Source organism: Salmo salar, chromosome 23, assembly GCF_965601325.2.
Source record: "Salmo salar chromosome 23, fSalSal1, whole genome shotgun sequence".
In the NCBI taxonomy this organism is placed as follows: Eukaryota; Metazoa; Chordata; class Actinopteri; order Salmoniformes; family Salmonidae; genus Salmo; species Salmo salar.
In genome coordinates, this window is record NC_138313.1 from 47,296,245 (window position 1) to 47,310,025 (window position 13,781).

The window sequence follows — 13,781 nt, forward strand, 5'->3', positions numbered from 1 at the left end:
TTTACATGTTAATCATTATGTGGTATTTTCACACCCTTTCCAATCATTTGTCCCTTGCTCTTGTCTGTCCTCTCCTCCTGTCTGTCCTCTCTCTCTCCTCTTGTCTGGTCTGTCTGTCCTCTCTCTCTCTCCTCCTGTCTGTCCTCTCTCTCTCTCTCTCTCTCTCTCTCTCCTCTTGTCTGTCCTCTCTCTCTTGTCTGTCCTGTCTGTCCTCTCTCTCCACTTATCTGTCCTCTCTCTCTCCTCTTGTCTGTTCTGTCTGTCTGTCCTCGCTCTCTCTCTTGTCTGTCCTCTCTCTCTCTCTCTCTCTCTCTCTCTCTCTCTCTCTCTCTCTCATCTTCTGACTCCTCCTCAGGACACTGTTTCCATGACGCCCATGGTGACCCCCTCCCCGGCCTCCTCACCTCTCTTCCTCCCTCTCTCTCATCCCTTTCTCTCCTCGTCCACCTGGACCTCTCCTTCAACCTCCTCTCCTCCTTCCCTCCCTGCCTCCTCACCCTCCCCCTCCTCTCCACCCTCCTCCTGGGTCACAACCACCTCACTGATCTTCCGCCCTCCTTCGGGCCTCTCCCTGCCCTCCGCTACCTCTCTCTCCTGGGGAACTCTCTGGCCTCTCTCCCCCCCAGCATGGGCCAGCTGAAGAGCCTCCACACCCTGGATGTCTCCTATAACCTCCTGGAGACATTACCTGAGGAGATGGGTGCGCTGGAGGAGCTGGTTAAACTGGAGCTGTCACACAACAGGCTAAAGAAGCTGCCTGAGACCATGGGTAAAGGGGGGATAGACAACAATAAGTTAGGAGACTGGAGAGTTCTTAAAAAAAATAACAGATTTATCTGACACAGCATTAACCATTGACATATTTATTGTGTATGACTAATGTTGTAAGCCTAAATATTACTGTGATACTATGGCAATAAAAAAATGAAAGCAAGGGTCTAAGGTTAGGAACATTCCCTCCTTCTTCGTCTGTCTGTCTACATCACCCCTCTTTGTCTCCTCTCCTCTTGTTTCCTCTCCTCTTGTTTCCTCTCCTCTTCTGTCCTCTCATCTCTCCTGTCCCCTCTCTTCTGACCCCTCTCTTCTCTCGTTTCCTCTCGTCTCCTCTTTCCTTTCCCGTCTCGTCTCCTCTTTCCTCTCGTCTCCTCTCTCATCTCCTCTCTCATCTCCTCTTTCCTCTCCTCTATCGTCTCCTCTCGTCTCCGCTCTCCCCTTGTCTCGTCTCCTCTCTCCTCTCGTCTCCTCTTTCCTCTCCTCCTCTCGTCTCCTCTCTCATCTCCTCTCATCTCCTCTATCGTCTCCGCTCTCCCCTCGTCTCATCTTCTCTCTCCTCTCTCAGGCTGTCTCCTGTCTCTCAGGGACCTGGTGATCCACAGTAATGACCTGCGTGTTCTCCCCGTCTGTCTCTGTCTGGACAAACTGGATAAGTTAAAGGTAGACGTAAGGAACAACCCCCTGGGAAGACCCCCAACCCCTCCACCGCTACCACCCACACCTGGTTAGTACCACTAACTCTACCCCCTCTACCACTACCACCTGGTTAGTACCACTAACTCTACCCCCTCTACCACTACCACCTGGTGAGTACCACTAACTCTACCCCCTCTACCACTACCACCTGGTTAGTACCACTAACTCTACCCCCTCTACCACTACCACCTGGTTAGTACCACTAACTCTACCCCCTCTACCACTACCACCTGGTTAGTACCACTAAATCTACCCCCTCTACCACTACCACCTGGTTAGTACCACTAACTCTACCCCCTCTACCACTACCACCTGGTTAGTACCACTAACTCTACCCCCTCTACCACTACCACCTGGTTAGTACCACTAACTCTACCCCCTCTACCACTACCACCTGGTTAGTACCACTAACTCTACCCCCTCTACCACTACCACCTGGTTAGTACCACTAACTCTACCCCCTCTACCACTACCACCTGGTTAGTACCACTCTACCCCCTCTACCACTACCACCTGGTTAGTACCACTAACTCTACCCCCTCTACCACTACCACCTGGTTAGTACCACTCTACCCCCTCTACCACTACCACCTGGTTAGTACCACTAACTCTACCCCCTCTACCACTACCACCTGGTTAGTACCACTAACTCTACCCCCTCTACCACTACCACCTGGTTAGTACCACTAACTCTACCCCCTCTACCACTACCACCTGGTTAGTACCACTCTACCCCCTCTACCACTACCACCTGGTTAGTACCACTAACTCTACCCCCTCTACCACTACCACCTGGTTAGTACCACTACCTCTACCCCCTCTACCACTACCACCTGGTTAGTACCACTAACTCTACCCCCTCTACCACTACCACCTGGTTAGTACCACTAACTCTACCCCCTCTACCACTACCACCTGGTTAGTACCACTAACTCTACCCCCTCTACCACTACCACCTGGTTAGTACCACTCTACCCCCTCTACCACTACCACCTGGTTAGTACCACTAACTCTACCCCCTCTACCACTACCACCTGGTTAGTACCACTAACTCTACCCCCTCTACCACTACCACCTGGTTAGTACCACTCTACCCCCTCTACCACTACCACCTGGTTAGTACCACTAACTCTACCCCCTCTACCACTACCACCTGGTTAGTACCACTAACTCTACCCCCTCTACCACTACCACCTGGTTAGTACCACTAACTCTACCCCCTCTACCACTACCACCTGGTTAGTACCACTAACTCTACCCCCTCTACCACTACCACCTGGTTAGTACCACTAACTCTACCCCCTCTACCACTACCACCTGGTTAGTACCACTAACTCTACCCCCTCTACCACTACCACCTGGTTAGTACCACTAACTCTACCCCCTCTACCACTACCACCTGGTTAGTACCACTAACTCTACCCCCTCTACCACTACCACCTGGTTAGTACCACTAACTCTACCCCCTCTACCACTACCACCTGGTTAGTACCACTAACTCTACCCCCTCTACCACTACCACCTGGTTAGTACCACTAACTCTACCCCCTCTACCACTACCACCTGGTTAGTACCACTCTACCCCCTCTACCACTACCACCTGGTTAGTACCACTAACTCTACCCCCTCTACCACTACCACCTGGTTAGTACCACTACCTCTACCCCCTCTACCACTACCACCTGGTTAGTACCACTAACTCTACCCCCTCTACCACTACCACCTGGTTAGTACCACTAACTCTACCCCCTCTACCACTACCACCTGGTTAGTACCACTACCTCTACCCCCTCCACCACTACCACCTGGTTAGTACCACTAACTCTACCCCCTCTACCACTACCACCTGGTTAGTACCACTACCTCTACCCCCTCTACCACTACCACCTGGTTAGTACCACTACCTCTACCCCCTCTACCACTACCACCTGGTTAGTACCACTCTACCCCCTCTACCACTACCACCTGGTTAGTACCACTAACTCTACCCCCTCTACCACTACCACCTGGTTAGTACCACTCTACCCCCTCTACCACTACCACCTGGTTAGTACCACTAACTCTACCCCCTCTACCACTACCACCTGGTTAGTACCACTCTACCCCCTCTACCACTACCACCTGGTTAGTACCACTAACTCTACCCCCTCTACCACTACCACCTGGTTAGTACCACTCTACCCCCTCCACCACTACCACCTGGTTAGTACCACTAACTCTACCCCCTCTACCACTACCACCTGGTTAGTACCACTAACTCTAACCCCTCTACCACTACCACCTGGTTACTACCACTAACTCTACCCCCTCTACCACTACCACCTGGTTAGTACCACTAACTCTACCCCCTCTACCACTACCACCTGGTTAGTACCACTAACTCTACCCCCTCTACCACTACCACCTGGTTAGTACCACTAACTCTACCCCCTCTACCACTACCACCTGGTTAGTACCACTAACTCTACCCCCTCTACCACTACCACCTGGTTAGTACCACTCTACCCCCTCCACCACTACCACCTGGTTAGTACCACTAACTCTACCCCCTCTACCACTACCACCTGGTTAGTACCACTAACTCTAACCCCTCTACCACTACCACCTGGTTACTACCACTAACTCTACCCCCTCTACCACTACCACCTGGTTAGTACCACTAACTCTACCCCCTCTACCACTACCACCTGGTTAGTACCACTAACTCTACCCCCTCTACCACTACCACCTGGTTAGTACCACTAACTCTACCCCCTCTACCACTACCACCTGGTTAGTACCACTAACTCTACCCCCTCTACCACTACCACCTGGTTAGTACCACTCTACCCCCTCTACCACTACCACCTGGTTAGTACCACTAACTCTACCCCCTCTACCACTACCACCTGGTTAGTACCACTAACTCTACCCCCTCTACCACTACCACCTGGTTAGTACCACTAACTCTACCCCCTCTACCACTACCACCTGGTTAGTACCACTAACTCTACCCCCTCTACCACTACCACCTGGTTAGTACCACTAACTCTACCCCCTCTACCACTACCACCTGGTTAGTACCACTAACTCTACCCCCTCTACCACTACCACCCATACTTGGTGAAGGAAGCTCTAAGTGACCTTCCTGTAGGTATTGACTATTTGCAGTGTGATCCTAGTTTTGTAAATCGTTCCTTCGTTAATCGTCCTCTGTCCTCCTCAGACCAGGTGGAAACACGCGTTCCAGAGTTACACCTTGGACTGAATCGACACAGGTACAACACAGTGTTACTTTGACTTGACGGGTGCTGATCTCAGATATCAACACAGTTGTTTCCTTGTGTATTTGTCAGTTAAAGCTAGGTGTTGTTATTGTTGTTCCTCTCCCACCAGGTTCTGTGTGTCGTCTGCTGGTTGTCATGTGTTCCTCCCAGGGGGAGCGGAGCTACTGTTTCCCTCGGGTTGCCTAGCGACGACCACCACGCTGCAGTGGGCGGAGCGTAAGCCAGATAGGAAATGGGTGTGGTTAGAGGAGCATGACTTCCTGCTGAGTCGACCACTGGAACTCCTCCCACACAGGATCTCCTTTTTAAAGGTAGCCTGGAAACGGTAGTCGTATAATTAATGGTGTGATACATATCAATGGAAAGAACTGTAGGTTCACACACAAAGTAGACAGACACATGTATCTTCTTTTCAGGAGTTTGACATTTCTTTTTTCGTGCAGCATACAGATATTTGGGACAAAGCCTTTTTCAGTGTGTGTCTACGAGCTTCTCTCATTGGTCTCTTCTACTCTGATACTCATCTTTTTTCTGAACATATTCCCCTCCCCCCTCCCCTCTCCCCTCCCCTCTCCCCGCCCCTCCCCTCTCCCCTCCTCTCCCCTCCCCTCTCCCCGCCCCTCCCCTCTCCCCTCCCCGCCCCTCCCCTCCTCTCCCCCTCCCCTCTCCTCCCCTCCTCTCCCCCCTCCCCTCTCCTCCCCTCTCCCCTCCTCTCCTCCCCTCTCCCCTCGTCTCCTCTCCTCTCCTCTCCAGCCAGTGGAGGTGTGTGTACCGTACCACCGGTCCAGGAGAGGGGAGGTGGTTGTGAGGAGGTTTGATGGACAGCAGTGGAGTACACTACCCACTGAGACCAGAAGGGGCAGTATAGGACACAGCAGTCACCCCGGAGGACGACCTGCCAGGGTAGTGTACAGAACACAACACTGCTTTTTAATATGGCGTGCATGAAAATATGATCAAACTCCTTGGCTCAGTCCCGGATCGACCCCCTAGACCCTACGTCCTGTTCACTTCTGGAGATCTGAGATTTGAAGAGAGCGATCTGATGTGCTGGGTTGAGGGTTTAGCTATATTGCTTATACCAAACAAACCCTGTCTGATCTCCAGAAGTGAATACGGTGTAAGATTGAGGTTCTGATTTGTACAGCAGACAAATATCTCCTCTGTCTGTCTGTCTGTCTGTCTGTCTGTCTGTCTGTCTGTCTGTCTGTCTGTCTGTCTGTCTGTCTGTCTGTCTGTCTGTCTGTCTGTCTGTCTGTCTGTCTGTCTGTCTGTCTGTCTGTGTCTCTCTCTGTATAAGAATGCATTCTTGACTTTCCTATTTAAATGTAAAAAGAATGAAATAACAAATCTGTCTCCATAGCTGGCCTGCGTCTCAGTGAGACAGTTTTCCTGGTTTGTGGCAGTGGGTCGTCCAGTCAGGGACAGTTGCTCTGTGACACCAGAGGGGACGCTGTTGGTGTCACGTACAGACGCAGGCATCAAACTGACCTTCCCCCCGGACTGCACTGTTCAGACACGCACCATCACTCTACAGGTACAGTCCAGTATTCACCATCACTCTACAGGTACAGTCCAGTATTCACCATCACTCTACAGGTACAGTCCAGTATTCACCAGACACTCTACAGGTACAGTCCAGTATTCACCATCACTCTACAGGTACAGTCCAGTATTCACCATCACTCTACAGGTACAGTCCAGTATTCACCATCACTCTACAGGTACAGTCCAGTATTCACCATCACTCTACAGGTACAGTCCAGTATTCACCATCACTCTACAGGTACAGTCCAGTATTCACCAGACACTCTACAGGTACAGTCCAGTATTCACTGTCACTCTACAGGTACAGTCCAGTATTCACCGTCACTCTACAGGTACAGTCCAGTATTCACCATCACTCTACAGGTACAGTCCAGTATTCACCATCACTCTACAGGTACAGTCCAGTATTCACCAGACACTACAGGTACAGTCCAGTATTCACCATCACTCTACAGGTACAGTCCAGTATTCACCAGACACCTACAGGTACAGTCCAGTATTCACCATCACTCTACAGGTACAGTCCAGTATTCACCATCACTCTACAGGTACAGTCCAGTATTCACCATCACTCTACAGGTACAGTCCAGTATTCACCATCACTCTACAGGTACAGTCCAGTATTCATCACCACTCTACAGGTACAGTCCAGTATTCACCATCACTCTACAGGTACAGTCCAGTATTCACCATCACTCTACAGGTACAGTCCAGTATTCACCATCACTCTACAGGTACAGTCCAGTATTCACCATCACTCTACAGGTACAGTCCAGTATTCACCATCACTCTACAGGTACAGTCCAGTATTCACCAGACACTCTACAGGTACAGTCCAGTATTCACCAGACACTCTACAGGTACAGTCCAGTATTCACCAGACACTCTACAGGTACAGTCCAGTATTCACCATCACTCTACAGGTACAGTCCAGTATTCACCATCACTCTACAGGTACAGTCCAGTATTCACCATCACTCTACAGGTACAGTCCAGTATTCACCAGACACTCTACAGGTACAGTCCAGTATTCACCATCACTCTACAGGTACAGTCCAGTATTCACCATCACTCTACAGGTACAGTCCAGTATTCACCAGTCACTCTACAGGTACAGTCCAGTATTCACCGTCACTCTACAGGTACAGTCCAGTATTCACCATCACTCTACAGGTACAGTCCAGTATTCACCATCACTCTACAGGTACAGTCCAGTATTCACCATCACTCTACAGGTACAGTCCAGTATTCACCATCACTCTACAGGTACAGTCCAGTATTCACCATCACTCTACAGGTACAGTCCAGTATTCACCATCACTCTACAGGTACAGTCCAGTATTCACCAGACACTCTACAGGTACAGTCCAGTATTCACCATCACTCTACAGGTACAGTCCAGTATTCACCATCACTCTACAGGTACAGTCCAGTATTCACCAGACACTACAGGTACAGTCCAGTATTCACCGTCACTCTACAGGTACAGTCCAGTATTCACCAGACACTCTACAGGTACAGTCCAGTATTCACCAGACACTCTACAGGTACAGTCCAGTATTCACCAGACACTCTACAGGTACAGTCCAGTATTCACCAGACACTCTACAGGTACAGTCCAGTATTCATCATCACTCTACAGGTACAGTCCAGTATTCACCATCACTCTACAGGTACAGTCCAGTATTCACCATCACTCTACAGGTACAGTCCAGTATTCACCAGACACTCTACAGGTACAGTCCAGTATTCACCAGACACTCTACAGGTACAGTCCAGTATTCACCATCACTCTACAGGTACAGTCCAGTATTCACCATCACTCTACAGGTACAGTCCAGTATTCACCATCACTCTACAGGTACAGTCCAGTATTCACCAGACACTCTACAGGTACAGTCCAGTATTCACCATCACTCTACAGGTACAGTCCAGTATTCACCAGACACTCTACAGGTACAGTCCAGTATTCACCAGACACTCTACAGGTACAGTCCAGTATTCACCATCACTCTACAGGTACAGTCCAGTATTCACCATCACTCTACAGGTACAGTCCAGTATTCACCATCACTCTACAGGTACATTCCAGTATTCACCATCACTCTACAGGTACAGTCCAGTATTCACCAGACACTCTACAGGTACAGTCCAGTATTCACCATCACTCTACAGGTACAGTCCAGTATTCACCAGACACTCTACAGGTACAGTCCAGTATTCACCAGACACTCTACAGGTACAGTCCAGTATTCACCAGACACTCTACAGGTACAGTCCAGTATTCACCAGACACTCTACAGGTACAGTCCAGTATTCACCATCACTCTACAGGTACAGTCCAGTATTCACCAGACACTCTACAGGTACAGTCCAGTATTCACCATCACTCTACAGGTACAGTCCAGTATTCACCAGACACTCTACAGGTACAGTCCAGTATTCACCAGACACTCTACAGGTACAGTCCAGTATTCACCAGACACTCTACAGGTACAGTCCAGTATTCACCAGACACTCTACAGGTACAGTCCAGTATTCACCAGACACTCTACAGGTACAGTCCAGTATTCACCAGACACTCTACAGGTACAGTCCAGTATTCACCAGACACTCTACAGGTACAGTCCAGTATTCACCAGACACTCTACAGGTACAGTCCAGTATTCACCATCACTCTACAGGTACAGTCCAGTATTCACCATCACTCTACAGGTACAGTCCAGTATTCACCAGACACTCTACAGGTACAGTCCAGTATTCACCATCACTCTACAGGTACAGTCCAGTATTCACCATCACTCTACAGGTACAGTCCAGTATTCACCATCACTCTACAGGTACAGTCCAGTATTCACCATCACTCTACAGGTACAGTCCAGTATTCACCATCACTCTACAGGTACAGTCCAGTATTCACCAGACACTCTACAGGTACAGTCCAGTATTCACCATCACTCTACAGGTACAGTCCAGTATTCACCATCACTCTACAGGTACAGTCCAGTATTCATCACCACTCTACAGGTACAGTCCAGTATTCACCATCACTCTACAGGTACAGTCCAGTATTCACCAGACACTCTACAGGTACAGTCCAGTATTCACTGTCACTCTACAGGTACAGTCCAGTATTCACCATCACTCTACAGGTACAGTCCAGTATTCACCGTCACTCTACAGGTACAGTCCAGTATTCACCATCACTCTACAGGTACAGTCCAGTATTCACCAGACACTCTACAGGTACAGTCCAGTATTCACCATCACTCTACAGGTACAGTCCAGTATTCACCAGACACTCTACAGGTACAGTCCAGTATTCACCAGACACTCTACAGGTACAGTCCAGTATTCACCAGACACTCTACAGGTACAGTCCAGTATTCACCAGACACTCTACAGGTACAGTCCAGTATTCACCATCACTCTACAGGTACAGTCCAGTATTCACCAGACACTCTACAGGTACAGTCCAGTATTCACCATCACTCTACAGGTACAGTCCAGTATTCACCAGACACTCTACAGGTACAGTCCAGTATTCACCATCACTCTACAGGTACAGTCCAGTATTCACCAGACACTCTACAGGTACAGTCCAGTATTCACCAGACACTCTACAGGTACAGTCCAGTATTCACCAGACACTCTACAGGTACAGTCCAGTATTCACCAGACACTCTACAGGTACAGTCCAGTATTCACCAGACACTCTACAGGTACAGTCCAGTATTCACCAGACACTCTACAGGTACAGTCCAGTATTCACCAGACACTCTACAGGTACAGTCCAGTATTCACCAGACACTCTACAGGTACAGTCCAGTATTCACCAGACACTCTACAGGTACAGTCCAGTATTCACCAGACACTCTACAGGTACAGTCCAGTATTCACCAGACACTCTACAGGTACAGTCCAGTATTCACCAGACACTCTACAGGTACAGTCCAGTATTCACCATCACTCTACAGGTACAGTCCAGTATTCACCATCACTCTACAGGTACAGTCCAGTATTCACCAGACACTCTACAGGTACAGTCCAGTATTCACCATCACTCTACAGGTACAGTCCAGTATTCACCATCACTCTACAGGTACAGTCCAGTATTCACCAGACACTCTACAGGTACAGTCCAGTATTCACCATCACTCTACAGGTACAGTCCAGTATTCACCAGACACTCTACAGGTACAGTCCAGTATTCACCAGACACTCTACAGGTACAGTCCAGTATTCACCAGACACTCTACAGGTACAGTCCAGTATTCACCAGACACTCTACAGGTACAGTCCAGTATTCACCAGACACTCTACAGGTACAGTCCAGTATTCACCATCACTCTACAGGTACAGTCCAGTATTCACCAGACACTCTACAGGTACAGTCCAGTATTCACCAGACACTCTACAGGTACAGTCCAGTATTCACCAGACACTCTACAGGTACAGTCCAGTATTCACCAGACACTCTACAGGTACAGTCCAGTATTCACCAGACACTCTACAGGTACAGTCCAGTATTCACCAGACACTCTACAGGTACAGTCCAGTATTCACCAGACACTCTACAGGTACAGTCCAGTATTCACCAGACACTCTACAGGTACAGTCCAGTATTCACCATCACTCTACAGGTACAGTCCAGTATTCACCATCACTCTACAGGTACAGTCCAGTATTCACCAGACACTCTACAGGTACAGTCCAGTATTCACCATCACTCTACAGGTACAGTCCAGTATTCACCATCACTCTACAGGTACAGTCCAGTATTCACCATCACTCTACAGGTACAGTCCAGTATTCACCATCACTCTACAGGTACAGTCCAGTATTCACCATCACTCTACAGGTACAGTCCAGTATTCACCAGACACTCTACAGGTACAGTCCAGTATTCACCATCACTCTACAGGTACAGTCCAGTATTCACCATCACTCTACAGGTACAGTCCAGTATTCATCACCACTCTACAGGTACAGTCCAGTATTCACCATCACTCTACAGGTACAGTCCAGTATTCACCAGACACTCTACAGGTACAGTCCAGTATTCACTGTCACTCTACAGGTACAGTCCAGTATTCACCATCACTCTACAGGTACAGTCCAGTATTCACCGTCACTCTACAGGTACAGTCCAGTATTCACCATCACTCTACAGGTACAGTCCAGTATTCACCAGACACTCTACAGGTACAGTCCAGTATTCACCATCACTCTACAGGTACAGTCCAGTATTCACCAGACACTCTACAGGTACAGTCCAGTATTCACCAGACACTCTACAGGTACAGTCCAGTATTCACCAGACACTCTACAGGTACAGTCCAGTATTCACCAGACACTCTACAGGTACAGTCCAGTATTCACCATCACTCTACAGGTACAGTCCAGTATTCACCAGACACTCTACAGGTACAGTCCAGTATTCACCATCACTCTACAGGTACAGTCCAGTATTCACCAGACACTCTACAGGTACAGTCCAGTATTCACCATCACTCTACAGGTACAGTCCAGTATTCACCAGACACTCTACAGGTACAGTCCAGTATTCACCAGACACTCTACAGGTACAGTCCAGTATTCACCAGACACTCTACAGGTACAGTCCAGTATTCACCAGACACTCTACAGGTACAGTCCAGTATTCACCAGACACTCTACAGGTACAGTCCAGTATTCACCAGACACTCTACAGGTACAGTCCAGTATTCACCAGACACTCTACAGGTACAGTCCAGTATTCACCAGACACTCTACAGGTACAGTCCAGTATTCACCAGACACTCTACAGGTACAGTCCAGTATTCACCAGACACTCTACAGGTACAGTCCAGTATTCACCAGACACTCTACAGGTACAGTCCAGTATTCACCATCACTCTACAGGTACAGTCCAGTATTCACCATCACTCTACAGGTACAGTCCAGTATTCACCAGACACTCTACAGGTACAGTCCAGTATTCACCATCACTCTACAGGTACAGTCCAGTATTCACCATCACTCTACAGGTACAGTCCAGTATTCACCAGACACTCTACAGGTACAGTCCAGTATTCACCATCACTCTACAGGTACAGTCCAGTATTCACCAGACACTCTACAGGTACAGTCCAGTATTCACCAGACACTCTACAGGTACAGTCCAGTATTCACCAGACACTCTACAGGTACAGTCCAGTATTCACCAGACACTCTACAGGTACAGTCCAGTATTCACCAGACACTCTACAGGTACAGTCCAGATGTATTCACTAGACACGGGTTCTTCCAGAGAGCATCGTACTAGCTAGTATCCTCTGTATTTTGGACACGTTTACTGTGCTTTCCTGCTGATCTTTTCAGCAGTGGGTATGTAGATCCAATCCCTGCTCACTCTTCTCTGTCTACAGGTGTTACAGGTGTCTGTCACTGAGGTCCAGACGTTGTGTGGAGACCCTCAGGCCAGAGTCAGTCCCCTCCTCTGTCTCTCTCAAGACCCCAGCATCCAATTCCTCCAGCCAATCAAGGTGCAGGTCCCTCTGCCGACTGGACTCGCTGGTAGGCTACTGGTGTCCTGTTTGAAAACTGTTCAACGCTTTCATTTCTTTCCTCTCCACTTCAGATCTGACATGATTGGATAGGTGTTAGCAGAATGGTTATTCCGCTTGGCTTTCAGCCCTTCTAGCCGTTTCAGAAATGACTTCAAGTAGACTTGTCCTGTCTCCATGGAGGACTTTTATTCATTTAACCATGTTGTTGTTGTCCCAGGTCATACAGTAGACCTGTCCTGTCTCCATGGAGACCCCAGCTCTACCTGCATTCATTTAACCATGTTGTTGTTGTCCCAGGTCATACAGTAGACCTGTCCTGTCTCCACCTGCTTCATGGAGACCCCAGCGCCCACACCTGGACAGACATAACCTCACAGGTGTCCCTCTACGTCACCCAGCTGTACGCTATCTTCTACATCACTCACTTCTCCTGGTGAGTTCCTGTTATTCCAGACCACATGAACACACAGCTTTACTGTAGGAATGTCCTGTTATTCCAGACTACATGAACACACAGCTTTACTGTAGGAATGTCCTGTTATTCCAGACTACATGAACTCACAGCTTTACTGTAGGAATGTCCTGTTATTCCAGACTACATGAACACACAGCTTTACTGTAGGAATGTCCTGTTATTCCAGACTACATGAACACACAGCTTTACTGTAGGAATGTCCTGTTATTCCAGACTACATGAACACACAGCTTTACTGTAGGAATGTCCTGTTATTCCAGACTACATGAACACACAGCTTTACTGTAGGAATGTCCTGTTATTCCAGACTACATGAACACACAGCTTTACTGTAGGAATGTCCTGTTATTCCAGACTACATGAACACACAGCTTTACTGTAGGAATGTCCTGTTATTCCAGACTACATGAACACACAGCTTTACTGTAGGAATGTCCTGTTATTCCAGACTACATGAACACACAGCTTTAC

The 13,781-nt window shown here is 48.6% G+C and overlaps 1 protein-coding gene across 2 annotated transcripts in view; it reads left to right on the forward strand.

The window, feature by feature from the left end:
• Positions 1-13,781, forward strand: part of pidd1 (p53-induced death domain protein 1) — a 52,450-nt gene that overhangs the window by 1,448 nt on the left and 37,221 nt on the right. For both annotated transcript variants that reach the window (XM_082968190.1, XM_082968189.1), the window contains exons 3-10: positions 356-769; positions 1,340-1,498; positions 4,676-4,727; positions 4,846-5,047; positions 5,490-5,639; positions 6,100-6,273; positions 12,695-12,842; positions 13,133-13,268. In XM_082968190.1, coding sequence (XP_082824316.1) covers positions 356-769; positions 1,340-1,498; positions 4,676-4,727; positions 4,846-5,047; positions 5,490-5,639; positions 6,100-6,273; positions 12,695-12,842; positions 13,133-13,268 — 1,435 coding nt within the window. The remainder of the gene's footprint in view (positions 1-355; positions 770-1,339; positions 1,499-4,675; positions 4,728-4,845; positions 5,048-5,489; positions 5,640-6,099; positions 6,274-12,694; positions 12,843-13,132; positions 13,269-13,781) is intronic.